The following is a 27,010-nucleotide window of genomic DNA, read 5'->3' on the forward strand; positions in this document are numbered from 1 at the left end:
GTGGTCTGTTGGCCATGATGGTTTTTGCCTCGCTTTTTTTTTCTTTTTAACTTTTGCTTGTTTCGTGGCCTTGTTTGGCCCTTTTTTTTTTCAAAGAATATATAACTTTTGTTTTGTGGGCTCACGAGGCCTGTCCTAAAAATGATTGTCAATGGTTTCGAATAGGGAATGCTTATAATAGTACGTTTTCTGAAGCATGATGAAATGCATTTGATAAATTAGTTGCACTTGATGCAGAGCTTAAGATGTAGGAATTAGATTATATATATACACGCAGTACTGGATATGGCTCTAATATTAGTAATTTAATAATGGACACTCGAGACGACTGTGTATATTACGAACGATACATGGTTAGCAGCATGGCGATAATGTATTACTGGGAACAGAAATATGTTGTTTAAATGAAGGCGATGTAGATTAGTTTTTCTCTCCAAAAATGTTCGTACTGCTGCAGATGTTGCGCTGGTTTTTCGCACCTTCCGCTGTCAAAATGCATTGTGAATACATAAATCTTGAGCAGTTATCAAGGAAGGATAGTCATTAGAACTGCTTATAGTTAGTTCATCGGTCGATAGCGATTACAAAGTGGTTTTATAATCGTTGCAATGGCAGCAATAAGTTGCTGTTATTCATCAGTCAGGCAAAGAAAGGAACAAGATATGACATGTTCCTACACAACACTAACTATCTCTACCTAGTGTCTGTTACATGTTCAAAGTACAGGAAAGGAGAGAAAACATTGTTAATATCTCAAGCATAGATAGAATAGCGTATACCGTTCAATCCACTGAATCAATGTGCCATCTATACCAATGCTTTTTGAAAGCTATCAACAAGGTACCTGACGAGACAGAAGAAAGATAGGGTTAGTCTGAAGTGTAGACACTGATGTTGGATCTACGTGTATGTTAGAGTGTAATAGTTTTGCTAACACCATGGCATCCATATCACTGTCATCTAACATTGAAAGTATTGGAGAGATCACTAAAATGTAGGCTCTTTGAGTGGTACAGTTGCTGTATGTAGCTAGCATGATACAAATTACACGACCTAGAGCAGCTCATTCATTAAGAACAGCACGATTTAAAAAACTTATTCTGCAATCTCGGATGACATTAACCTTTCCTTAAATACATGGAATCAATGCCCGGTTCATTTAAAGCATTTTGAAGGTTTTCTGTAATAATTCTAAAGATACCAAGCTCTTCTTTTATTAATAACAAGCAGGTCCACGGCTCTACTTATAAAAACGGTCCCCAACAATTGATATTCGCAGATATCATTCGGTATAACCAATGATATCGCTGGATATCACTGTGGTCCTGCTATCGGGATTTCAAAAAATGGTGGACCCAGGTGGACTTTGGTGGACCTCAAGATTTTATACTTCTGACTACACAGTAACTGCTGCCTGCGCCAGACACAGACGAAAAAATTCAAGAGTAGATGCTGCATACCGCACTTTCTTTTTACTTTATACAATCAAAACAAAGGCAACTGTAAGTAGTGTACATGATGTGAACGCTTATTCTATATCTTTTTTAGCAAAGCGAGGAACGAAGCCGTAGAACACAGCAACAAGCATAGGAACGCAACTAACAAATAAAGAGTGAGGGGCAGGGGGAGGTGGGAGGCACAACTTCCCTTTTTTACAATTTCGCCTGGGCAGGTGCTGGTTCCTTAAAGAACGTCTGACTGACAACACGGCGTTGGATTTTACCCGTGGCTGTCTTGGGCATGATGTCCGTGACATAGATCCGCTTGGGCACCTTGAACTTGGCCAATTTAGTCTGGCAGTAAGCCTGTAATTCGCGCTCGACAGCAGCCTCACTCTTGCTAGCCTTGTCCTTAAGCACGACAGCGGCATGCACTTCTTGGCCATACATAGGATCAGGCACAGCAAAGCTGACAGCCTCTGCGACGCCGGGACTGCTCAGCAGGACGCCATCCAGTTCAAGTGGAGAAATTTTCTCGCCACCACGGTTGATTAACTCCTTAATTCTGCCCGTCAACACAAGATAACCGTCCTTGTCCTTCTTGCCCTGATCACCGGTGCGGAAATAGCCGTCCTTGGTGAATGACTCGGCAGTTGCCTTGGGATTGTTCAAGTAGCCACGCGTCACGTTGGTACCACGGATACACACTTCACCTTCCTCGACGGGGTTGCCCTTGTCATCCAAAATGACAATTTCGACGCCTTGGCCAAGACCAACAGAGCCGGGCTTGTGGACGCCTCGGCTAGGCAACGGGTTCGAGGTCATCTGATGTGCAGCCTCAGTCATGGCATAAGCCTCCAAGACAGGTGCCTTGAAATGCTCCTCGATGGCCTTGAAGGTGGCAGGGGCCAGGCTGGATGAGCAGGAGCGGATAAATCGGATGGGAGGGACCTGCGATGGCGGGTTGCGGAGCAGAATCTGATGGATCGTCGGAACTACATTGTTTATTTTTATGGGTTTTGGCAGAAAAAAGAAAAAAAAATTGTTTTAAATCACATTATGCACGCTGATAAGAGAATGGAACAGGCGCTAAATAGGCAAGGCTGCCCACAGAAAGCACACATACCTGCGGTGTACCAGTTGCATCCAGTATCTACAAAGTCCTTCCAGAAATGTGAGGCACTGAATTTTTGGGGAATCACCACCGAGCCACCGGACAAAAGCGTTGCGAGCAATCCACAGACCAGGCCGTGGACGTGGAACAATGGCATGACGAGATAGGTGCGGTCCTTTGGCGAGAGATCGTATGTCCCGATGATATTGCGCATCGACGTGGCGAGGTTGATGTGGGACAACGGCACACCTTTCCAATAAAGTCATCTCATTAATCTCCCTTTTCCCTTCCATTCCAATCGACGGTATGATCGCCAACGATGATTAATTTTCGTGCATCTATCTATCTATCCTTTGTACCTTTGGGTCTTCCTGTCGTTCCGCTCGTGTGTAACAGCAAAGTAACGTCGTCTGGCCGGGGTCCAAACGATGGCGCAACTCGACTGGTTGATCTTGCTGATTTGTTCGATGCTAAAGCCACCACATCAATTGCTTTGCCGTCCCAGTGGGCCTCGACCACCACGGTTCCCTGCTTTTGAGCTGCCCGGATAGCAGCATTCTTGGTCTTGTCGTTGGCAGCACCACGAGGCACAACCATGACCTTGGCCTTGGAATCCTCGAGATAAAAGTTAAATTCGTCTTCAGTGTATGCGGGGTTCAGAGGAGCGGAAATAAGACGCATGAAGCCCGTGCCGAGGAAGGCAACGACGAATTCGAGCGAGTTCAAGTATGAGATGGCGACCGCATCGCCGGGCTGGAGACCTGGAACCAGCGCATTCAGCTGCGAGCTAAAGTCGCGGATGGTATCCAAGAGTTGGGGGTACGATAGCGTGCAGGCAATCGGTGCGGACGATGGCACGATGACGGCTGGCTGGTTGGGGTCGTTTTTGCCGTGAAAGATGCTGTACAGAGTCTTGTCCATATTTTTTTGCGGATCGAATAAGGGAAAAGTGAAAGGAGAAGAAGAGCAGAAGAAGGAAAGAGAGCGTGATTCGTGGTAAAATAAGGTTGTGATAATCACGACATGACGCAACCTCTGTCACACCACATCGGCTCAAGCTGAAGGGTATAAACAGTTCATTGCGAAAAAAGACGCTATTTCAAGCTGAAGGTTGCTTCGGAGCATTTTGTTTGTTATGGAAACCTTGTTCCCTTCTTCATCACAAGCAATCATAACGATGAAGGAACGCACCTACCATGTGTTAGCTTTGCTGGAATACACTATGTGCTGTGCCCGATGCCTGATGTATTGCAGCACATGAGTATGTATATTTTATGCAAGGGTTTTGAACTAACACCCTACCTCTACACAATGACGTCTGTTCTACTCATTTCCCTCTTGTTACTTAATGTGCATTCAATCATCAGGACAGCCACCTCATGACACTCCTAATCTTGCAAAGTCGGATACGAGCTTCGCAATACTCTCACTATTGCCTCTCGTTCAGCGGAAAACACGTGTGAAGAATGTGGAGAGATGTCTGACATATAAAACCGTTTAAATTATATTCCGAATTACCGGAGGCAAGAGTGCGTGTTGTTCCGACCAGATTTTTGAGATTACACGATGCACAGTTCATTGCGCTATGAAGCTCAATTATCGTCTTCACCAACACAAGCATAATCAGGCTGACGTGAAGCAACGTCAGCGACGCTAAAGGCGTCTACGGCGACAACAGCGACAACAGCGACTCTTTTGGAGATCCTGGAGAGAACTTAGTGGTGACGATTCATTTGCAACTCAAAGCGACCTCGATTCACCCATTGCAAAAGATGCCTTACCACAACTATCACCTCAGGAACGTTCTCTACTCGGTCGAGCACTTATGCGGCTTCCTATTGCCACCAGTCCAAAAAAAATATTAATTGTACAACAAGCGAGCAACAACAGCCACCAGCACATTTACGGACATCTATTACCCGCATAAATGCTGGCGAAGAAGCTGCCAGCGAAGCAGAACTCGTGCTAGTATCCAAAGCATTGTGCGCAAAGGTGAGAACATATACGGGTGCAGCTAGTTGGCTGAGAACGCCTATATTAAACTGCGCGATTCAGCCAGCTAGTAAGCATATGGTCATTTTATGATGACATTTAAAAACGGTGGTACAGTTGACCTAATTTTCCAGAAAATGCTTGTATATATTGGAATCATTTAAAGCTGACTTATATACTTTCGGGAGAGTCGCCTGAATAGCCGTATTGTAACGCACTGCTACAATTAAGCTTTTTCTTTTATTCTGGACAAACTCTAAGTACCGTGGCCTAGGGGATATACATTTGAGCTTGTGCTATGAATTCTTTATAGCGTAAAAGACAACGTGCAGATTTCTCGGCGAAAAATCTACTTCGTTTGATCATGTTGATTTTTGTTAAATATGATTTGTTAAATATAATATTTTATGCATTCGCCATTAAGATACTTCTGAAGTTTGCAATAAAGGACGCAACAGAGAGTTAGTGAATTGCAATAACAGCTGTACCCTTTTCCTTTATCGATATCACATGTTACAAGAGATGAACAAGCCTGAAAAACAAGATCCAATTGAGTGTTTGCTGAAAAATCAAACTACAGTACTCCTGCTTTATACTGCTTCAGCTGCTATATATATACGTAAGGAGTCCAACTCTTTTACAATCATTCTGAGGAAGACGGCTTTAGAAAAGATTGCACCCTTTTTTAGGTAGTCTCCAACCCAAAATAGCATAACAAGGCTTAATATTCATTAACTTCTTACATGTACCGCGGCGACCTAATTTACTTACTGTTACAGTGGCCGCTCGTTATAGTGATATTCGATATAGTGATATTTCGATATAGTGATGGGTTTATCGGGTCCAACTCAAATTAAGCAGGGAATTATTACTAATTCGCTATTGTGATATGTGATATCAACCATCAGAAATATCATTATATCGAGCGGACCAATAGTATAATTTTATTTATCAGAAAAGGAAAAAAGATCAGTTTGCTTGTGCTGGTTAATATCTCAGAGTCTAGTCTATGCATCTTTTTTCTAATAAGCCTATATAACTGAGCGTGCAGGTCGTCTTCACCCACCATTGTTTTCAATAAATCGCTCATATACTGCTTCCTCTCTCCTTTACTATGCAGTGGCTTCAATGCTTCCTTCTCCTCATCTCGTCTTCTCTAGTTATTCTCTTCATCATCAACATCTACCTGTCTGTATCAGAAACAAGCCCGTGACTTTTACATATGCAGTTACATCAGCCGTTTATGAATGTACCTTAATCTCTATCAATAATCAAAGCATCGTTAATGAGGTCGTTGAAGGAAGTTGGTGCATAGGTATCCTCTACAATAATTCTTCATATAGTATCAAATCAATACCATCAACGCCACATGTTTCCTCATGAGTATCCAAAATCCCAGCAGCCAGCACCAAGCTCATCAGATAGAAGCCTTTCAGCTTATTCTCCTACACTAAAATTTTCAAGGAGTTGCATACTATCAATTTTGACAGGATGTGATTCTAGAGCTTCTTCTGTAGAGCTCGCCAAATACCCCGGGTAATATATGTACCGGATATCTTTGACGGAACTGCAATTCGATAAAGTAATAATTCGATATAGTGATGGGGTTTGGGTCTCACCGGGCATATCACTATAACGAGCGGCCACTGTATAATATGAAAAGCGTGTTTAAATAGCTTTATTTGATATAGTCACTATTCGCTGTTAGAGTGGACATTTCTAGTATAAACGCGTCTACATTTAAGCAAAGAGAGCATGTGTAAGCACAGAGCCACAATCTTACAATGTAAAGTATACCGCACTCATAGGCACCCGGTGCCGAGCTGCTTGAGTGCAATGTTAACATATTATATGTACTCAACGTAGCTGAAGAACCTAAAAGATTGTTGTTGAAAAGCACTTTCTAAAATCACAATACGATGCATATTATATGTATAAAATGCACATGTGTAAGTATGGCAAGACGTACTTTTTGTAGCAAATGAAGACCCAGAACATCATCCCATAAAATTGTATTTAATGGATTACTCTTTTACTCTTTCTGCATAACAAACTGCTGTACTAATACAAATTTGGCCATTAAGGAGAATTTCAAAGAAGCTCGTCCTTTCACATGATTCCTCTGTGTCTGTGTGCTGGACAGCATAATACTGAAAAATCCATACACGATGCTGCTATACCTTCTCTGTTATTAATGATTCAAGGCTCTGATCAAGTAGATAGGATGATCATGCAGATGGGAGTGCATTCATCTTCAGTAAATGCTGATATCAATATCCATGATCTGCATCGATACAGAGTCCGGGATACTCCCTCGAAAGTTTGTGCTACAGACTAAACTGTGTTAGTGACGATTTTTGATATAACACAGGGATCAAATACCACAAGCGAACAATGTCATACTTAACTTGTCATACAGCTATCTTTCCTGATGGACAAACGCTCAAGAAAAGGGAAGGTGAATAGTAGCAACTCAACTAATCACACCATCAACATCATCACGGGATCTATTTGTCGTGCCGTAAAGATATGTGTAGCATGATGCATATTTGGAAAGCATGGATATCTTCACGGATCACTCGAGGACGATATCGGGAAGATCTGGCCTCGTACGGAAGGTGATATTCACATAAATGTCTAATGTGACGTAATGATTGGACCATGGTATAAACGTGGAGTAGATGTCCGTGCTACAAATTCTAGCCGAAGTAAGCAAATAAAAAATTATTTCGGGGAAACACGTCTCTAATTTTTCTTTTTCTGTTGTTGCCACACACATACACAACTATGCCCAAAGCTATAATTGCACCTTCTGTTCTCGCATGCGACTTTGCTAATTTGCAGGCCGAGGCTACGCGCATGGTCAAGAATGGCGCCGACTGGCTTCACTTGGGTAAAGTGAAATACGCGCTTGGCAACTCCTGCCCCGCACATTCAGAATTGTGGCATAAACCGGGATAATTGACTAACCTGAGCCTATTGACCATTGTGTACTTAGATGTCATGGACGGGTACGCTTTATATAAAAGGATTCAATGTACACGGTTGTTTATTTCCGTTATTAATAGAAAGATATATTAGTCACTTTGTTCCAAACATCACCATGGGTGCTCCTATCATCAAGTGTCTTCGTCCATGCACCGAGGCGTTCTTTGGTGAGTCAAGGTTCATTTGATCTTCTGGAAAAAAGAAGGGTGATAGGATGGGGCTATTGAAATGAGCTGGGACATGCGATTGAATGAATACGCACTATTCAAGATTGCCACATGATGGTTGCTGAACCCTCGCGTTGGGTGGAGGATATTGCCAAGGCCGGAGGCAACATGTACACATTCCACATTGAGGCTACCAAGGAACCCGTTGCATTGATCCATCAGATCCACAAGGCTGGTATGAAGGCTGGTGTCGCTGTTAAGCCCGGCACGTCCGTCGATGTCGTGTTAGGTGAAGTGGCCGAGTTGGCTGACATGATCCTGATCATGACTGTCGAGCCCGGCTTTGGTGGCCAAAAGTACAAGGAGGAGTGTATCCCCAAGGTTCTCACCTTGCGTCAAAAGTACCCTCATCTGGATATTGAAGTCGACGGTGGTTTGGCTTTGGACACGATCGATTCGTCAGCACAGGGCGGTGCCAATGTGATTGTCGCCGGTACCTCATTATTCGGTGCACCCAATCCTCATGAAGTGATTTCAATTTTTAAAGAAAAGGTGAACGAGGCACAGAAGCAATGGATTTAATAAAGTAGTACTTATTGTTTTATCATCAGTATCAGCAATTTGGAAAAAGGGAGAGAATGATATGCAAATGTAAAAGTGAGAGAGTTACAGAGGAGGGAATGCAGTACGTCAGGGTTTTTTAAAGTTGGCGGCTTCCTGGTTGTTGTGGTTTGCTGTCGTCGTCAATGCCCAACCGTTTCCGAGCGTCGGCACTGCGTTGTTGACTTGTAGAACTGTTGGCTAAACGTCTTCGCTTGGCCACGAAGCGGCTACTTGAAGATGCTTCTGCCGATGCTACAGTGTCGATAGCCGTGTCCTTTTTTTTGGTTTTGGTTTCACTTAGGGTTTGATTGAATAGGTTATCCTTTTCTTTGTCGCCTCCTTGTTGTGCAACCTTCTTTGCCATTTCAACGCGCCGGGCTTCTTCTTGTTGATGCAGTTCTCTTAAGCTGTCCAATTCTTCAACATCACTAATGTCGAGCGTGATGGCGGTAGGAACTCTGCGAATCATTTGAATGGAAGGAGCAGAAATGGATTTAAAAAATGCGTAAGAAGAAAACACACTGACAAGAGCGGCATAACAGTTGTATTGTACTTTTTTAAAATAAGCTCTAATGACAACACTATTGATGACGTGTGCTCTGTGGTTCTAAGAAACAGCTCCTCTCCACCTGTTTCTAAAGTTGATACTGATGGCAGCTGAAGAAGTAGGTATCATGCTTCAACCTTTATACATCATGATCATAATACTGAATAAAGATCTGTAGCCGCAATATTTCAGATAAGAAATCGTCCCACGAGTCACTATCCTTACTCGCGGCTGTTATGCAGCACATACTGCTCGGGGCATGGTATATGAAAACAGATGTAGCGGTTGTGCCCAGTGGCTAGGCTATGCGATACTTCCACAGTGCTTGCGTAAACAATGACATGTGTTATACATACTATTTTGTCAAACAGGTATTACAAGAGGTGTGATACACTCTTCTTCTTCTCTAGCACAACTTCCTGAAAACATCAAATATTATTTTTTCTTGTTATACTTGGTCTCTTCGTTGTCGCTATCTTCCTCATCGTCAGCGATATTGAATAATGGTGTACGTGGCTCATTGCTGTTCTCGTTTGTAGCAGCAGGAGGAGCAAAAGAAGAGCCATGAGTGGTGTCCATAGTAGCGCCTTGCATATCGCCAAACTCTTCATCCTCGTCGCGGCCAATACTATCCCCATCCTCATCATCTACGCTTCTTCGGTCCTGGCGCCAGTTCCTCCGATCTGCGAAACGACCGTGCTCTTCCTCCTCTTCATCTTCTATATCATATTGGCCACCACTTAAAAGGCCTATTCGTGATTCTGGATCGCCTTGCTCCTCATCACCAACATCGTATCCGCGTCTTCGTCTTGGTTCTGTGGGGCGTAGTTGGAAGCTACGTTGGTTCGGTAGTAGTCGGTTTGCCCGCTTCAGGCAAAAGCACATGCCTACGCCTAGCAAAAGAACCACGATATACTAAAACCAGGAGTAAGCAAAACGGGTAAGAGAGCCAAGACAAAAATAAGCAGGGTTATCCAAGTGCAAAACGTACGATAACAATCGTGGATGGAATGTCGTAATCTTTTGGTGGGCCTCGTTTACTTAGCATTGTAGAAATCTAAAAGCATCAAATTTCAGACCATTGCAGCTAATTTTAAAAAGAACATATGCAGGAAAAAAAGCTTATTGTTACCCTGATTCTCTTGTTCTTTTCACCAAAATATATGCGTGAATATAAAAGTGTGTGTGGGGCGTCGTCGATCCAAAACCCGGAGAAACGGCGCCGTGACGAGCAGGCCCGATGAAATTTATGCAGTTTTCTCACCAACGTCAATCTTCACAAACGAGTAGCAGATATTAGCTGCATAACGACAATATCATGCGCACAGACGAAGGCAGCTTTCAAACAGATCATCAGAACACATTCTTAATATTGCTTTATCATTTTGAGCCGCTTCGTTCACAGTATATCAAGTATCATTATACAGGTATTAGGCTGCTGAAGAGCCTTCAGAAAAAGTACTAATCACTCGGACGAAGCCAAGCCAGAACACCCACCAGTTGAACAGGTCAATGGAAAGCTAAGCGTCAGAACCAAAATAAACCAGTGCTCTACTATGGACAATGCCGCAGTCACTCGTCTTTACCCGACCTGTACATAGCGTTTGCTCGTATTTCGCCCTTTTCCTTCGATGCAAAACACGAGCACCTCTCAACGATGATCGTCCATTTTCTCTATTGTAGCCACAATTAAGTATGACAATAAACGATGTATATGCAGTCTCTATTTATTCAGTCAAAATCAATCATCATGTTGCAAAACATAAGCGTCGTAAAGGTATCATCGGCTGCCTTGATCTGTCCGTCTGCCCGTCGTTGCCCGACAAACACAAAGACTTGCTCTTCCTCTCCTAGCAATCCACCAGGTATTAATTTCTTTTCACCATCGTCACCACTGTCGTCGTCGTCTTCATCTTGTTTAAATTCGAGTTTGCGGACGGGCTCATAATCAAAGTAGCGACCGAAATAATCCTGCCAAAATCCAGATTCCTTTTCCAGCGAACGACACTTGTATCCGATCACGATCTTGGTCGTTGGTGAGCAGATCTCGATTAAAGACTGCGTCAAGATATCAAAGAGTTCGGGAAAGTAGACACAGTCGCTGATCAGAATCAGATCGATGGGACCCTCTTTAAGAATAGCCGACGCATCGCTGGTGTTGCCCCAATGTAGACGTTCGACACGTACGGTTGCCGAATTATCATCAACAATGTGTTGATAGTGCTGAGTGACATTATCTCGGATCAGCGGCAAGACAGGTTCCAGGTCCGTAATAATCATTTCGCATGGTTGCCGTAACATGTTGGCTAGCCAAATGCCAACATAGCCGGTGCCTGCGCCTAGCTCGAGAATTCGAAATGGTTGGGTAGGTACAGGGCTTGGATCGTTGCGGAAATACTGGGCAGGAATGGGCGATTTCGGGTCGACTCGGGTATCGGGATAGAAATAAGACTGAAGTATATATGCGCTGTTGTTGTTGATGCGATGCAAAATAACAGTAAGCAATTTATCCAGCAAGCCCTCCTTCCCCTTTGTCTTCGTTTTTCTCTACAAGACATACGCATGCCAAATTTTACCAGCCAGCCCAAACTGTTCGACATCTTGTTTAAGAGACAAATGGGACAACGTGTTCTTCCATGCACTCGGAGGTCCTTCTGACGCGACGACATTGAGACCTTCGGGACAATTGCCAACCAGAAAGTCGTATTCATCCTTGCTACGATCGGAAATGGCAGGCGCCATCGGACCTCGGGCTATTCTTTAATAAAGTTTTTTTCAAAGAAAGAAAAAGAACAAAGAAGAAAAAATAATATCCTATGGTGGGGCAAATACACGCCTTCTTTTATTGAAATTCAGCTTATTAAAGAGATGCTGAACGGTGGGTCATCAATGAAGGACCTTGAACAAGAATGCAAGGGCCACCGGCAATGATATCGAGGCCGGCTTCACGGGCATAGTCCATCACATCCTTGTCCTCGGCCCCAGGCTGCAGCCAGATCTTTTCGATGCCAAGTTCTTTTGCCTGTTTGAGAACTTGTAAAGTAACTTTTGGAGGTGTAATAATCGAAATGGCAGATTTGCTGGGATCCTTTAATTTGTCAATGCTGGCAATAGCAGGAATCGATTCGACCGCCGATTCTTTCTGGATGATATATCATTAAACATATTTCGTAAAACTTATTAGTAGAGTGAAGCATAAGACCCCTGAGAGATGAAGAGTGAGAGAACAGTAGCATACGTGGTTGACAGGGATTACTGGAAGGCTGTTAGCCTGGTACCTAGCAAATTTGTTTTATTTTTAAAAAAAATAACCAATCGTACACATACTACAATGTAGTTTTTTCCTTACCATCGCAGCACACGATTGCCATACTTGGAGCGATCAGTGCTTGCTCCAACGACGGCGAACTCATTAGCAGTAATAAATCTGTAAGCTGTTACTGGGTTCATTGGAAAAACAAAAGAAGTGTGTGGTCGTGGGGAAACGATTCTTTCAAGGGAAAATAAAGTAGCAAGCAACCTTTGTGTCACCGGAATTGCAAAATCCGTTACTTAGTAATAGTTAATTCGCGCATTGATGCAAGCCTTGCGTACCTTGAATCTGTTGAACTTGAAAGTTTGATAGTCAGAGACGACAGCATGGATTGTGGCTATTACCAAGTACGACTCAGTGGATCCGTTAGGCTTTGATTTTGTAGATTTTCGGCATAATCGTTACCAACCGTAGCTGCCAACGCGGCAACAAACCGCACTCGGCTCTAAATTCAAACAGACAACGATGAGATGAAGATCATTATCAACGATAAATCATAAACCCTCCAATAGCTCCCTCTTGGCTACTACGGTTACATACTATGATAGTGCAACGAAGGAATCAACTGTAAAAGACAGCATTACAGAAGCCATTTAAAAAGTATTATCATCCGTCAAAAGTATCACTACTAATACTCATGCTCGATTATTCGCATTGTTTGTACTCAACTATAGTCTGACACTTGCAGTTTACTCGGAGCTGACGTTTACAAAGTGGCGACGGGATTTCATCGGGCACGAGCCTGGAATAATGCTTCCATGTTTACAAAGAAAACTGATTAACCACTCCTCAAGCGTCATAATATAAAGTGTGAGAAACTTACACGCCTTAACTGTTATTTCACTTATCATATGTGGAAGATACATTTACACAGGGGTTGGGCTTGGGGATATCAATAAAGATTTGCGACACGGATGAGCTACTTTTTCTACATGTCCCAAATTTTACGAGTTCGTCGATACGCTTATCATTCTGCTGAAGGTTGCACTGTAAACCATCGCTGTTGGTAGATTATCGTCATGCTAGCGCTATCATTACTATCTGGGCTGGTATCGGCTATCGCGCGACGGCTATCTGGATGCTTGTCACATTCGATTCCTCAATTTATACTGTCATATATTCCTACTATGAGCTACAACATCGGGCTTGCATCCGCTTGGCAAAAAACACCTCACGTCTCTACAAATCACTCAGTTTTTTCTTGGTATGTCCTTGGCAGCGGTCTATCTCTTGACGTCCAGATGTTCGGCATTGATACCCGGTGAAAAGCTCGCGGTGAAGCTCACTTTGAGCTACGTGATGCCCTTGACTTGACTGTTTTTTTTTATTTTGCCCGAAAATCGTAGGGTTGGCGTCAGCAGCGACTACGAGCAGCAGTAGCAGAGAAAAAGGAGCTAGATTTATGTTTGGTGCGGTTCTCTGTATCATGTTTCCCTCCCTTCTCCGGTGGGTCACCATAGCTGTGGCTTCATTATGTGTCGAAAAAAGGTCCAGCCAGCATAATGCACCTGAGAGAATAAAGAGATGATCTTAGTAGATCTTGTTGTTTTTCTGGTATGTAGTTCTTGGCCAATAAGCAGGTATTAACCACCACGCATTGGCCTTTCAATGACTGAGCCGTGGTTGTTGTCTAGGGATTAGTTCCGTGATAAGTAGTTGGTGTTGTCATTGACGGCCCCTTTACAACCCACAGCGCATATGTGAACATGTACAGTATTTACGTGTATCTGGTGGGTGAGCATCTTCTTGGAGCCGTTCGTTTCATTTTAAAAACAAACAGATTATATTTATTATAATTGAAGATAAAAGCTTTCTTTCATTTGATGTTTACACTGTCTTCATGAAATATTCTCGTTTCTCTGTCACATTTAAACGGTGGGCAACTTATTGACAGAGGAGACTACGTATGTCTCTTTTCTTCGATGCGGAATCCGTTCGGAATGAGTGGACAGCAGCAGCAGCAAATTACTTATCCCTGACATTCTCTGAACATCGGACGGTCGATCAAGATGTTGCTTTTTAACAAACGTCGCTTTAATTATTGTTACGCTGCATATAGAATTTAAATATGCTATACACTACGATAATTACGTCTTCCGTTCGATTTCACGCAATTATTACCACAAACATGAGTAATTCCGTCCCTTTTATAATCGCAGTCATAAAACTCTGTTCTAATCTCGGTTCTCAACCGACCTGACCCGACCCATGAGGACCCTCATGCTGTGGTCAAAGTGTTTATGAATCAGCGTGACTCTGCTCTCACAAAGCCGTGAGAAGAGGAAAAATGGGGAGTTTTATCAGCACCTCATTTACGCGATCGTAGACGCTCTTTAGCCAATCTCTTGCTAATAATGGCGATTCACGTGACTCGAGAATATACCTGATGTGGTACCTATGTGAAAAAGTTCAGTCATCGTATTTTCGACGGCTTCTTAATATGATTATCCAGCTAACGTAATCAATAATTCCCTCCTCTCTTTCCCCCATTTTCCCTTACCCAGTCCACCATGTCAGAAACGAGCAGCGAACTACCAAAGCACCTTACACCACTTCCAAAGTTCTGCCAACTTAGCAGCCGGGTATGGAGGATACTTGGATTGAACCCCGGCATGTTCACGCTGCAAGGTATGAGATAATAGATACAGCAAGCTATTTGATTTAGAGAAGAGCACAGCTAGCTCAGACATCGTTTCAGGAACGAACTGTTATCTTGTTGGTAGCGGCGACCGCCTGGTGCTGATCGACTGTGGTGAAGGCATACCAGAATATATACCATTATTGCAGCAATCGCTTCAGCAAATCTCGCCTAATGCATACATATCCGACCTCCTCATCACACATTGCCACACAGATCACTGGGGCGGTGTCAAGGACGTGCTTGGAATGGACAGCAGCATCAACGTGCATAAATTTCCAGCAACATCAACTGCCTACGACGGCCAGCGCTTCCAAGAAATCTTTCCCTCCGATGTCGAATTATTACCGCTTCATGACGATCAAATACTCAAAATCGACGACAATACAACACTACGCGCGATTCACGCGCCCGGCCACTCGTCTGACGACTGTAGCTTTTGGCTGGAGGAAGAACAAGCGTTGTTTGCAGGAGACTGTGTCCTCGGTTACGGTACAACATCCTTTGACGATGTAGCAGTATATATCAACTCGCTCGAGCAGTTAAAGGCGCTCAATCCCAGAGTCTTGTATCCTGGTCACGGTCCAGTCGTGGACGACGCGATAGGCAAGATCCAAGAATACATCGAATTACGCATACAACGAGAAAACGAAATTCTTCAAGTGATTCTCGCCAACCCGTCAAAGCCGACATGGACAGCATATGAAGTCACTGCAGATCTTTGGAAAGGAAAACGAGAAACGCACGACATACGAGATATCCATGTACGGGGAATTGGGTTGCACCTGAAGAAGCTTGGAGAGGATGGCAAACTAAAGAAGCTAGACTACATTGACTCCACACTGGAAGAAAAGATATTCCTAAATCCTTGGTCCAAACCAGAGATACTAAAGATCGTATGGATGTACACTGGCGGCCTTAAGAGCCAATTATAGAAATTAAAGGGATCGTTCATTCTAGATTACCACTTATAAATGCATGTTGTCTCGGCAACAAGTAACAAATCGCTTTGTGACACTCTTCTTGCCATGACAGCGCAATCAACTCCGCGTTTGATTGTTGCTTTTTGTTTTTCTACCTTTTCACAATGGACGACACATTAGCCCAAGTTCAAGAAAAATGCGCATTGCAACTTGAAATGTACCAGAAATGCGTTGAAAACTACCCTCACAGCTGGGACAAGAGCTGTGCTCAACAAAAGCAAGCGTTGACAAAGTGCTCGGAAGAAAAGTAAGCGCAAAAAAAATGCTGTCCCAGAAATCTCCTCACGTTTCCGCCTTGATATACTAAGCGATGCATACGCGTGTCCACAGCGTTGGTATTCTGAAATACGTCAAGGAGCATTGCACAAACCAGATCAAGGGCTATGACGAGTGTCTATCGGCCAACCAAAGTGAACCGGAAAAGTGTATCCAGGCTTTGAAGGAGCTGTACTACTGCACGGAAACTACATCAGCAGCATATCGTCAGCAGCATCAATCCCCACAACAACAACAGCAACAGGATGCTTCTGAAAAGAAGAAGTAGAGAGTTTACTGTAATAGAAGGTTCTGCCATGTACATATAAAACTTGCTTTAAAGCCGTATTACTCGTTTTTTTTTATTCTACACGTGGATATCCTGTATACTTGGCGAGCTGTATGTTTCCAACTGTCGCTTTCCTCGTCGAAGCATGTATTCAATCGTTACAAAATCATTTTTACGTATTTGGTGTGCACGAAACTCTCGTCGAATATACGCATAAAAGTGCGGTCGGTTTTCCTGTGTATTTTTATGGCGTTAAAAAGGATCGCTAATCGTTCCAAAGACAGACTGCCAAAGCCAATTCCTCCCCTCCTTCTGCCTTAAAGTCCAGAATGCACTTACAAGTGGTTTTGTTCTTGCTGCTCGAAAGCATTCACGGTAAAAGTTGATGACTTGCTGTTGCAGACCCGATCGTCGACCTCCCGCCATGATCTGTTGTGATGTACGCAGGATCCCTGGAGTTCGCACAACGACAATGCTTTACTGGGGGGATTTTATTTCAGTCACACAGGCAGTTACGAAATTCACTGCGTCCAGTAAGGAGGGTATTATCCCAATTTTAAACCGCCTCCATACCACGATACTGACATACATGAAGAAAAACAACCATGTCACTTTTGACAGATTAGAATAAATGCTAGAAAATATACGTTGATATGTGTTTATCACCATGATGCATTATCTAAAGAATAGAAGAGAGCAGAAAATAAGATGCTTTGTTGTCGTTTATTCAAGTTCCTCTATTATACGCGCTCTATCGGCTCTGAACGCATCAGCTTGCTGGTGCGTCAAAATGATGGGCTGCCATACTCTCGATAATGCTTCGAATTAGATTCAAAATCTTTTCGTTGTGGAGCGTTAGATTTGAGAAGGAGCCCTCCAATAAGGCTGGTTTGGATGCATTATAATACATCTTGTTGTATCATATGTGCCGTTCCTTTTAGAAACGTGTGTAATAGTTGCTGCTGCTTTCTAAGCTGCTCACTGAATACCTTGATAACCTTCGATGACAGTTTGTGTAACATGGCAATAACGAGAAACATGATGTGTACGTGCCTTTTAGTCCTTTCAAGAGCTTTCAAACTTGCACGAGCTGCGATGCACCGAAACAATGCTACACCCAATATGGGCAAAGTCGTCCCAACCGTTCGAAATTTATCTTGAGAATGATCTGATCTTGTGTCAGCATGATGAATGCGTTTGTATCCTCTCGAAACGGTGATGTGTGCATGCTCAGTGGTGACTCGGGATGCTAAAACGACTCACTTGATGTACAGAGAATACTGTATCTCCAATGACGTTTAATGACATCAATGATGGTACATGAGTGAAGCCTTGCAAACACGGCGAGAATAACGGAGATGTCGTCCGAAATGTCGAAAGAGTGCACTTGAAGAAAAAAACAGCTGTGCCGAATAGAAACTGGCGAGCCTGCCTTGCCACAATTTGGACGTATGACATAGTGACGAGTGAAGTTGACGACGCTGTTTAATGATAGTATAGTGTTGAATATTTCAATACTTGGGAAAGGAGTGGAAAAGAGAAAGAGGATAGAAAATCAGGATCAAAAGTTGGTTGGCGGAGGTGAAGTAGATCATCATGCAGGCTCACAGCAAGTTTATGCGTTGCATCCTAAAACATAAAAATACCTTTACCCCAATTTGGACGACTTTGATTGTATTTACATGCATTAAAAGGCATGTATAGACATGTAAAGGCGCTTTAAGGCCTTTTACATTGTTGAGATGTGCAGCAGAGGCACGCAATTTTGATTATTCAATTTGATGCATTCACCTTTATTGCAATGACTGAAAAAAGGAAGCCTAATGTCGGCACATCGACGATACTACATAGAAAGTAGATTGTACATAGAAAATTATGTTAGGATGTGGACACCGTGCACATGAGGTAAGTTATAAGTAGTACCTTCCAAGCAGTTTGGAGCTTACAACCAACATCGTACATAATACCAATGTTGTTTCCGTAAAGTTCGTTGTATGTCACTTTCTTAAGATACTAAGAACATATGTATAATTAATCGTACACAGAGTGAGTACTTTATACATGATCAGACAAAAAAGAGGAACAGCAAGCTAAATACCGTTCGCCTTTGCTACGCATATCGACTTTAGCAATCGGATAGCCGTGGCGACCACAGGTACACGCAAAAGCACCGGTTTGATCAAGACCCTTGATCGATCCGCCTTGCTTTTCAAGCGCGCCAAAAGAGGGACAGCCATCTTTAGCCTTATACATGTAATCAATATAACTGTATTAGATACTGTTACATGACTCTCAGAATATTTATCTCACCGATTCTTTATAAGGAATGAGCGTTTCATCGTTAACCCAGAGCATGTTCACTTCTTCATCTTTAAAATTAACACCCTGGACATCCTTTACGTGACGAAAGCGCCGTAGCTGGAAGTTTCCGTCTAGTGCTGTAGTCTTTTCGTGCTCCTACCATATATTAACCATGACAACCATTAAAATATGTAGGCATACTTTTGTATATCTTTTTTTAAATCAAAAAATTGAATCACTACAGTACCACGTATCTGCAACCTGGGCAGACATTGTTCTCTACACCAAACTCTTCCCTCAACTGTTTTTTTAAGCTTAGAAGTATTCTGCCAAATATAGGCAGCGCATAGTTCAAGCGAGACTTGAGAGAAGCAGGAACCTAAAAAACAAAAGTACATTTAAAAAGCTCGCTAAATGAAAGATTGCCCTAGAAAAAGTAATACCTCTTGCTCAAAATCTGCTTGTAGCCATTTTGCAATATTGTGCACGGAGACGCGGCAAATGTAATGCAAATTGTGGATTGTCTGCATAAACTTGATATGCACTGCATGACGGGGGCTTTTGGCGTCAGAGGAACCATATGACTGCGCATTGGCACCAAAGGCAAAGCATAGTCAGGGCACGACTTGCAGTATTTGATGTCAAACTGTCGAATACCTAGATAAAACAAGAGTATTATTTATATATAAAGTATCCCAAAAAAACAATACTTACAGCACTTAAAGATACAGGCGACAGCCTTGTGGGCTTTTTTATCAGCAGCGCAACCACAAATCTTATGGGTGGCAGGCTCGAGTGCCTCTGCGACCGGTGCTTGCTTATACCCTTCTTTATAGGGTTTGAGCAAAGCAGAAAAAAGGCTAAACAAGCATACTGCATGCTTAGCAGCTGGAGTCTGACGTCTTGGCAGATCGTCAACATGGTCCGCTTCAAAATTAGTTGACCATGCATCAGATGGAGAAGAATTAGCGGGCAGTGATGATGTTCGAATGGTTTGGTTATATCACTTGCAGTCGACATATTGACCGTGCTTGTCAATCTGACAAGCTTCTTCCCTTTATCCGAGAATGAATAGGCCTTTGTTGTTTGTTTACACTTTTGACGTATATTGAGACATGCTTATTGCACTGATAATAGGAAATGGGGAATTAAGGCTTAGGCTTATTCAGGCACACTCAGCCACTTTCTGCTAGCCCAGTGTGTAAATTTATTCAAATGCCGCAGCTGGAACCGTCCTAAGAACAATTAACTCATCCCTCTGTATACATGGCCGAAATTAGCCGATAATTTCTCCCAAATGTTGCTGAGAGGACTCTGTCAGTCTTTAGCCAATTTTAATGCATCTCGTAGGTGATCAAGTGCTTGTGGATACCTAGGTATTATTTTTTAGACAGAGCCGGAACACACACGCACACACAGATATGTACATATACAATAACAACATGTAGGGACTTGTAAACTTACTCTTTCTTTTGATAATGGTATACTGCCATTTCGTTAAATAGGAAAGGATCGCTGTTGCATTTACTGTAGCTTTTATTTAGATACACAAAAGCAGCATCCAGCATGTTTTGCTCCAAGAATTGTACGCCAATGTACATGTCAGGAAGATGTGATCTAATATTCGTTTTTTTATCTTGTGAGCAGCACGTACATTACAAGATACACATTTCTAACGCGGATAATAAGATTGTTCGCTTGTTTACCTTGGTACTAATTTGCTGCACATTGCATATGCACTTCTTGCTTGGTCGTGATCTTTTTCAGCGGCAAATGCATGCCCGTAACCAAGCTAAGAGTCTTCAAAGTACTGATCGATATCCGTTGCTCGACTAAATAAAATATCGTTTAGAAAATCAATGTCGTATGAGCACTCGTATTGAGGGAAATGGAGTACAGAGGACAGCTATACCTGAAATGGCGACGTGCTTCTGAATATTTTTCAATGTAAAGATTATACATCCCCGCGGCATGCCACGTCACTGCCTCGTCCTTTAGCCTATCCACCAATTCTTGGGTCAAGATATACAGCTCGACTTTCATCTTTAGCTCGTATCATATAAGCACGTAATGTATAATGGAATCGATTTTGTATAGAAAGCATCTTCTTTCCGTATTCTAGATATAACGAATGAATCATTATTATAAGTGAGTAGATCCAGGAAAAAAATTGTCAACAACTAATTCAGCAGACTTGGCACGTACTCTTGGCATACACTTAGGCATTCTTCGTATTTGCATTCTGCCAGTAATGTCCGTGCTTTACTATGCATAACATTGAGACTCTTTTTCAAACCGAAATCGTTCTCTGCTTCCTTTTGCGCTTGTTGCATATCCTCCTTGTGCGAATACTGATGGTATAAACGGCGAGCAATTAGTTTTAGGACGAAATCTACCTAAACAATTATTCATAAGGGGTTGTTGCTTCTTACTCTTTTTAGCTGGATCATATAACGTGATCGAAAAAAATCCGCATCAGATAGACCATAGTGTTCTTCGTAGGGTAAGGTGGATATAAAGTCCCATTCTAGAAAAACATGTACTGTTAGTTTTGAACCATGTTGAAGTAGAAATAACTTTGGAGCAGGCATGTGCACTCACCGGCTTTTTCTTCCAGCATATTCTTTTCAGTCAGGGCAACCAATGCCTGATAAAGTTAGCAGACATGTTAGCATGACATTTATGCTAGACGGCACATGCAGAATAATTCGAACTCACATCGTAGCACTTGACGTCAACACGAAGTGCTTCTTTGAAACAATTCTTGACGATGAACATTTCCGGTTCGACCTTGAAGCCAGATTGCTGCATGTACGGGTTGTTCGTTTCGAGCAACGTGAATCCCTGCTTGATCTTGTTGGCTCGAACATCCGGCTTTTGACATGTAAAAGTGATCATTTCAGCCGTCTGCTGCTCGTCGAGCTTTTTGTTGTATCGCTGGCCAGGGACAATGTCACAGACTTCCATAGGCAAGAATATAGTTTTGCGCACGATGATACACGGCAGAAACGGGAAGCGGAGGCCCATGTTGTAGTGAGCCGTAAAGTACTGTGCTACGCTCATTTCATTGTTGTCTTGGTCCTTGAAGAACGTACGATCAGCTGGCGCAGGCGTCAAGCCGTAATCTTGTATTTGAACTTCTTTTCACCTCGATGTCTGACTTGTATCTGGACATTCTTCAGTGCCTTCTCAAGCTTGGCTCAGTCTTTGTTTGGAAGGCCACGTCGAAGTTCATCAATCGATTGGCGGCCAATGATCTTAGCAACCACTTCCAGCAGGGGACCACCCTCCCGAAATACTGCTGCACTGACATCAGCATTGATGTACATGCTCCCGACCCCAGGCCGGGACGTCTGGAAGTAACCTTGCCAGACTTCAAGACCACCGTGAAGTGATTGACTTCCAACAGGTGTATAAAAAGAGCGGCCTACCACGGTGTTGTACTTCATGCTTGGCAAATACCGGATGAGGACATCAAGCGCCATAACGGCTATATAGTAACCAGTGTGTTGTTGTTGTGACTTTTAGTAACGATTATATGGATGGTCCACTCATGTACACACACACAAAGACAGAGAGAGAATGCTTTAGATATTATATAATACACACCTGTCAGGCAGTTTGTCGTCAGACTTGAAGTGCCCTGCAGGAATCGATGCAGCTCTTCCATTTTAATTTCACCAGCTTTCTTGATCTTGACTTTGAATATACCACTAGAAGGCTGGGTGGACGATGTACGGGGTCCAGTAGCAGCAGCACCTTCTTGCGGCAGCTCCACCTACAGTGATTAGCAGACATGACACAAGCCAATAATTATGTGTTTTTTAGTAAAGATATAGGGTCAGTGACATTCTTTTCACACAAACAGTAGTGCATTTACCTCAAACTGACTCGCCTCATGAGCTGTCAGAGTTCTTAAAGGCATAGCTGTAAAGACGTTCTTGCGTCCGTCATAGATAGCACGAGAACCATTCAAGATACCTTGGCCTCCGGTACTTTCAAAGGCCTTCCAGACTCGACGATTGAGAGCTGGAGGTATGTTCGATGACTTGTTTGCCATGTCCGCGATTTCAATGTGGTAATGATAGACATTGCCACGCAGGAACGATTGTACTCGGAAAAAGTTGGAGCGGACAGACACAAGTGCGCCTGCTATGCCCGGGTTTGGACGCATCACAAAGTCTGTGAGATTCAACGCCATGCTTGATTTGTTGGAAGAGGTGTTACTGGAAGAGGAGTAGGAGAAGATGTAACAGAGAAAAAATATACCGAAAAGTGAAACTGTGGTCTTTTTGACCATTGCAGTGAGTGATGGCAGAGAAGTACTGGTAATCTCATACAAGACTCACAGCACATGACAGGTTTATGCATGTGCATCAGAGACAGTTCCAATGTATACAATTGACTTGATAATTGTTAGTACCATACTTCTAGTTGCGCTATGATAATAGAATTATGTAAATAGTACATAAATGTGAGTGATGTATGAAACAAAAAAATACGTCACCATTTATAGACGGTCTCCTGTGAGGAATTTAGTGCTGCAGAAGGTGTTCCAGATTTATACGTGACATGAATGGAAATAACAAGGCGTTCTACATATACTGTAGTGTTAATCCTTCTTGATCTTACAGCACAGCACTGCCAACATCAGCAAGTTAAGAATATAACATGGAATACAAAATAAAATGCACCTCTACGCGGTTGGAGTATCTCAGCGTACAGTATGTGATAGATGCTATTTATTTTTAAGAATCGTTCATACAGAAGCTGTAGCGTAATAACAATAAAAAGCGTTCTCTGACATTGAAGGAAATAGTAGAGGTAGTCATGCATATGGCAGCTGTTTCATATGTCGGTATATGACATTGTGTTTATTCAGATTCTCTAATGTAAACGAGTAAAGGAGCATGTGAATGCAGAAAGCTCCTAGAGGACGCTGGATGGTAGACTTTGAATGCTATCATACATAATTTTTCCCGACGTGGAGTTTTTTCATCATTGCATCACGTCTCCATTTACCAATATCACCCCTCCACACGGTCTCTCATGTAAGTGGACCGCATGCCCCGTCCACTTAGTCTTCCATAAAACGTAAATTCTAAGCTAATGCTGCACAAAGCGGTACAGAGTGTGGCGCATGATGACAGATATCGTGATTTTGTGCGACAACAACTTGTGTAGCGTTTGCACAATGCATTGTGATATAGAAGCTCTTTGACAGCCTGCATTTCATGCAATTAAAAAATCGCATTCCGTATATCGAATGCCTCGTGCACTGAATCCGGTTTTTTCAAAGAGCTTTTTGTTTGCGCTATGCTTCTATGCAGCAAATTTTCGCTCTTGCCGATTTCTCTTAAAAAACCATGATGCTGGTTTTGGACTATAATTGCTTAAGGTTGCTTCTCCATATGTAATATAGCTTTTTCGACTTCATCAACAGCCACATTACCATATGATACAGTAGTGTAGTAAGAAAGAGCCTCCATCTAATAAAGATACATTAGACGTATAATGGTGTATATATATACAGTATTATACGGCTTAAAATCTTCTACATGCTGCCAAGGCTACTGTACATCATCTTTAATTCTACAGTACTACAACAACTTAGCATGGTATCATGGATATAGTATGTCTTCTTCTTTCTGCCAATCTTCGAGAAGACAATTAGATGTCAAGCTCGGATACCTTATATGGCTGCCAAACGATAACAAGGTGAGACTTAAAGCAGCTACATATTTCTGTTGTACATATATAGTAAATTGTACAATAAACGCCATAGAGGATGCTAAATGAAACCCATATAGTTTTTTTTATATGTTTGTAACAATAAGATATGCAAAAAAAAAAGTTAAAAATGACATATAATACAGTAGTAAGAAAGCGACTGCTTTATGGCGCCGGTCAATCCAATCTTTCTTAATAGTATGAAATACAATACGAGAAAATCAGTGAGGCTGTGTCTACAGCTGCCATATAAACTGGCTACTATGTACTCTAGCCATGGAGATTTATAATACAAAATTAGGTAATAATGATAATATAAAACATCATGCGTTTGCCGAGCGTTGTAGCCCAGGATGAGAGAGATAACAGGTCTCTTTGATGGGGAAAAACAGTTTTTCATCGCTACTCCTAGCGCACGTATGTTTACAACTAAGCTTTGAATACTGGAAGTATACATCTAAGAAAGCTACAAAAGTCAAATTGAAGAGAATGAACAATATCTGTATCAAAAATTTAGTGCCTGGCTTGCAGCTTCCAATCGAGCGATCCGCACCTTCTGGTTGAATAGAAAAGAAACGGACATGATGTCGCTTTTGAGCCACCACAAATGTCACTGCGGTTTTGTACCCGTTGTCAAGCTCCTCACATACACTGTGGATTACCCGAATCTCTTCAATTCGAACAGTCTCAACCTGACTGTCGGCGACTCTGTCATGAGAAAATAACACCCGTAGCGGCTTCTGACCGCATGATTGATGAAGCGTCTTTTGAAGCATTTTGACCATACCCTTCGAATCACTTGTAATTCCCGTGTTTTATAGCTTGCATTCTGATGGCACTCGAGTATCGCGTGGCTCGCATATCCATGCAAGCCGTCAAGGCGGCAATAGAGGCTTGGTTCATGTTACCAGGTGATGGATGTGTCACATCGGCGCCAAATACGATTGTCGGTCGCTGGGAGACGAAAGGGGTTTGCTCTGCTGGCAAACAAGCATTCAAACCACCAAGCTCCATGTTGAATTTTAAGCAAACGTTTGCACAGTATTGAGCTTTGGACCGACCACGGTCATTAATGAGGGGCCTCTTATCTCCCTAATTCCATTGGTCAACAATCATTCACTAAACAACCTCACAACTTCTATCCTCCGCAAAACCGTCTCCACACACCATCATTCCCCCACCCTCAGCGCTTCTATCCCGTGGAGGCGTTTCTGGGCGATGCAACTACCTCACTATGCACGGACGACGTGGTGGCGCCTGCTTATTCTGCGCATCGACACATGCCTGACCGGTTCGACGACGCGCGATGCCGCCTCTGCCAGCATGTCACCGAGACGGTAGTAGACCATTTTTTCTTTACTTGTCCCTCCAAACAACCGCTTTGGCAACGCATGCTCCGACACCATCATTGCTCCTATAATTTTCAAGAGCTCAATGCTTATTGCCACACGCTCGATCCACCTCGGTCCAAGACCACCGCCACGATCCCACCACACACGATCATCATCGCCGTCCACCTCATCTGGGCATCATATTGGCGATATATATTTGATGACACACCTTTCGATGCCAGCCGCATCTACAATATGATCTCGACAAAGGTACAGGATTTCCGGAGGAGGCTGCCGGCAAGTTCACCTGGGGACTATGATAGGGAAATCGATGTAAATCACTTGAGACATAGCTTGAAGACGACGATATAGCTAATTAGCATACACCCTAATGTTGAAGCTGTTGGGAACTGTATCGCTGAACTAGTGGTGGCTCTCCTTCTCTTGCTTTCTCTCTCTCTTTCTCTCTTTCAGTAGAGCTTCAAAAAGGCTGACCGCGTTCACCTTGCATACAGAAATAACGAGCAAAAAGGTCAGTGAGCGGTTTTCTGCATCTCACGATGCGCGCACCCAAGGCAAGACAAGACCTTTCTTTTGTAAAAGCTAGACTAGCTATGATATCCGCAATTGTGATGTAATAGTCGTAGCTCCCCCTTCCATCTCTCCCATCTCCCCCCAATCAGTAGTACAGCCCCTATTTCTTATCAGAGCAGTATCTATCAATAAACATTGGTTAATTACACGCGTGACAATCACATGCGATACTGCATATCAGAGCCATTCTTTTGGAAAAATCGACAGCAATCATTATCGAAGCCATCGAGCCTTCATTCGCGAGGCGCTTTACTCGACACACATCGTTCCCAGCCACGCATACTTGATAGCCATTTGGCAACTTTAAGAAAAGAAATTCTTTGCTGGTACATGCTCTGTAAGCTACTCATCAATCATATCAGGTATCCGTTTGGGTGGCGCGTCTATTGATCGAAATTTCCCTTGAAGCTTTAAAAAGCAATGCGTCGTAATTTAACAAACCATTACATGTTGAGACAAGGTCGACCGCCTGTCAACGTACGCAATGTGCTGTTCCCCCATCAACAACTGCTTCTTGACTTGGAAATGCAGCCAGTGGCAATTTGGACAGTAGCGGATCAAAAGATACACATGACAGTACATATCTTCACATGAAAGAATCAGGCTCTTTATTGGACAGAACTATCGCAACAGCGGAGAACAAGTAGGGCAAAACCACAGTCGATATCATTTCCCAGCACGGGCAGTCTGTATCAAACAAACCGACATCAGCGTAAACACTCATTT

At 42.9% G+C, this 27,010-nt stretch overlaps 13 protein-coding genes across 13 annotated transcripts; 4 read left to right on the forward strand and 9 right to left on the reverse strand.

The window, feature by feature from the left end:
- Nucleotides 1–1,652: 1,652 nt before the first annotated feature.
- On the reverse strand, nt 1,653–3,474 carry BDB00DRAFT_768812 (uncharacterized protein; the record flags this gene model as incomplete). Its single annotated transcript, XM_053119770.1, has 3 exons — nt 1,653–2,434; nt 2,566–2,802; nt 2,913–3,474. 3 exons carry the CDS (start codon nt 3,472–3,474, stop codon nt 1,653–1,655), a joined length of 1,581 nt encoding a protein of 526 aa, XP_052976670.1.
- A 3,788-nt stretch (nt 3,475–7,262) lies between these two features.
- Nucleotides 7,263–8,291, forward strand: BDB00DRAFT_837742 (ribulose-phosphate 3-epimerase). The gene is made up of 4 exons (XM_053124578.1): nt 7,263–7,438; nt 7,544–7,556; nt 7,627–7,700; nt 7,804–8,291. Exons 1-4 carry the CDS (start codon nt 7,333–7,335, stop codon nt 8,280–8,282), a joined length of 672 nt encoding a protein of 223 aa, XP_052976671.1. The 5' UTR covers nt 7,263–7,332; the 3' UTR covers nt 8,283–8,291.
- Nucleotides 8,292–8,400: 109 nt separating this feature from the next.
- On the reverse strand, nt 8,401–9,898 carry BDB00DRAFT_875308 (uncharacterized protein; the record flags this gene model as incomplete). Its single annotated transcript, XM_053127334.1, has 3 exons — nt 8,401–8,761; nt 9,305–9,765; nt 9,842–9,898. 3 exons carry the CDS (start codon nt 9,896–9,898, stop codon nt 8,401–8,403), a joined length of 879 nt encoding a protein of 292 aa, XP_052976672.1.
- A 683-nt stretch (nt 9,899–10,581) lies between these two features.
- BDB00DRAFT_768781 (putative methyltransferase-domain-containing protein) lies at nt 10,582–11,592 on the reverse strand (the record flags this gene model as incomplete). The annotated part of the gene is made up of 2 exons (XM_053119765.1): nt 10,582–11,317; nt 11,411–11,592. The coding sequence occupies 2 exons, from the start codon at nt 11,590–11,592 to the stop codon at nt 10,582–10,584; spliced, it is 918 nt and encodes a 305-aa protein (XP_052976673.1).
- A 118-nt stretch (nt 11,593–11,710) lies between these two features.
- Nucleotides 11,711–12,300, reverse strand: BDB00DRAFT_768897 (CoA-binding protein; the record flags this gene model as incomplete). The annotated part of the gene is made up of 3 exons (XM_053119779.1): nt 11,711–11,992; nt 12,089–12,128; nt 12,200–12,300. The coding sequence occupies 3 exons, from the start codon at nt 12,298–12,300 to the stop codon at nt 11,711–11,713; spliced, it is 423 nt and encodes a 140-aa protein (XP_052976674.1).
- Nucleotides 12,301–14,673: 2,373 nt separating this feature from the next.
- BDB00DRAFT_768787 (beta-lactamase-like protein) lies at nt 14,674–15,736 on the forward strand (the record flags this gene model as incomplete). Its single annotated transcript, XM_053119767.1, has 2 exons — nt 14,674–14,791; nt 14,862–15,736. 2 exons carry the CDS (start codon nt 14,674–14,676, stop codon nt 15,734–15,736), a joined length of 993 nt encoding a protein of 330 aa, XP_052976675.1.
- A 203-nt stretch (nt 15,737–15,939) lies between these two features.
- Nucleotides 15,940–16,328, forward strand: BDB00DRAFT_884164 (uncharacterized protein; the record flags this gene model as incomplete). The annotated part of the gene is made up of 2 exons (XM_053128305.1): nt 15,940–16,031; nt 16,115–16,328. 2 exons carry the CDS (start codon nt 15,940–15,942, stop codon nt 16,326–16,328), a joined length of 306 nt encoding a protein of 101 aa, XP_052976676.1.
- Nucleotides 16,329–16,406: 78 nt separating this feature from the next.
- Nucleotides 16,407–16,754, reverse strand: BDB00DRAFT_875312 (uncharacterized protein; the record flags this gene model as incomplete). Its single annotated transcript, XM_053127335.1, has 2 exons — nt 16,407–16,562; nt 16,668–16,754. The coding sequence occupies 2 exons, from the start codon at nt 16,752–16,754 to the stop codon at nt 16,407–16,409; spliced, it is 243 nt and encodes an 80-aa protein (XP_052976677.1).
- Nucleotides 16,755–18,325: 1,571 nt separating this feature from the next.
- Nucleotides 18,326–18,902, reverse strand: BDB00DRAFT_875313 (uncharacterized protein; the record flags this gene model as incomplete). The annotated part of the gene is made up of 4 exons (XM_053127336.1): nt 18,326–18,341; nt 18,427–18,572; nt 18,639–18,785; nt 18,891–18,902. The coding sequence occupies 4 exons, from the start codon at nt 18,900–18,902 to the stop codon at nt 18,326–18,328; spliced, it is 321 nt and encodes a 106-aa protein (XP_052976678.1).
- BDB00DRAFT_837772 (uncharacterized protein) lies at nt 18,877–19,620 on the reverse strand (the record flags this gene model as incomplete). The annotated part of the gene is made up of 2 exons (XM_053124579.1): nt 18,877–19,286; nt 19,344–19,620. Coding segments are annotated over 2 exons (507 nt in total), but the record flags the coding sequence as incomplete, so codon positions are not given.
- An 801-nt stretch (nt 19,621–20,421) lies between these two features.
- On the reverse strand, nt 20,422–22,830 carry BDB00DRAFT_875314 (uncharacterized protein; the record flags this gene model as incomplete). Its single annotated transcript, XM_053127337.1, has 9 exons — nt 20,422–20,461; nt 20,542–20,678; nt 20,846–20,980; nt 21,062–21,156; nt 21,231–21,276; nt 21,348–21,754; nt 21,853–22,119; nt 22,239–22,407; nt 22,510–22,830. The coding sequence occupies 9 exons, from the start codon at nt 22,828–22,830 to the stop codon at nt 20,422–20,424; spliced, it is 1,617 nt and encodes a 538-aa protein (XP_052976680.1).
- A 2,317-nt stretch (nt 22,831–25,147) lies between these two features.
- On the reverse strand, nt 25,148–25,391 carry BDB00DRAFT_837775 (uncharacterized protein). Its single transcript, XM_053124580.1, has one exon. It carries the CDS (start codon nt 25,371–25,373, stop codon nt 25,155–25,157), a length of 219 nt encoding a protein of 72 aa, XP_052976681.1. The 5' UTR covers nt 25,374–25,391; the 3' UTR covers nt 25,148–25,154.
- A 155-nt stretch (nt 25,392–25,546) lies between these two features.
- On the forward strand, nt 25,547–26,467 carry BDB00DRAFT_837776 (uncharacterized protein; the record flags this gene model as incomplete). Its single annotated transcript, XM_053124581.1, is given in 2 exon segments — nt 25,547–25,960; nt 25,978–26,467. Coding segments are annotated over 2 exon segments (447 nt in total), but the record flags the coding sequence as incomplete, so codon positions are not given.
- Between the last annotated feature and the right edge of the window lie 543 nt (nt 26,468–27,010).

The sequence above is a fragment of the Zychaea mexicana genome (assembly GCF_025766255.1).
Source record: "Zychaea mexicana strain RSA 1403 chromosome Unknown BDB00scaffold_71, whole genome shotgun sequence".
In the NCBI taxonomy this organism is placed as follows: domain Eukaryota; kingdom Fungi; phylum Mucoromycota; class Mucoromycetes; order Mucorales; family Lichtheimiaceae; genus Zychaea; species Zychaea mexicana.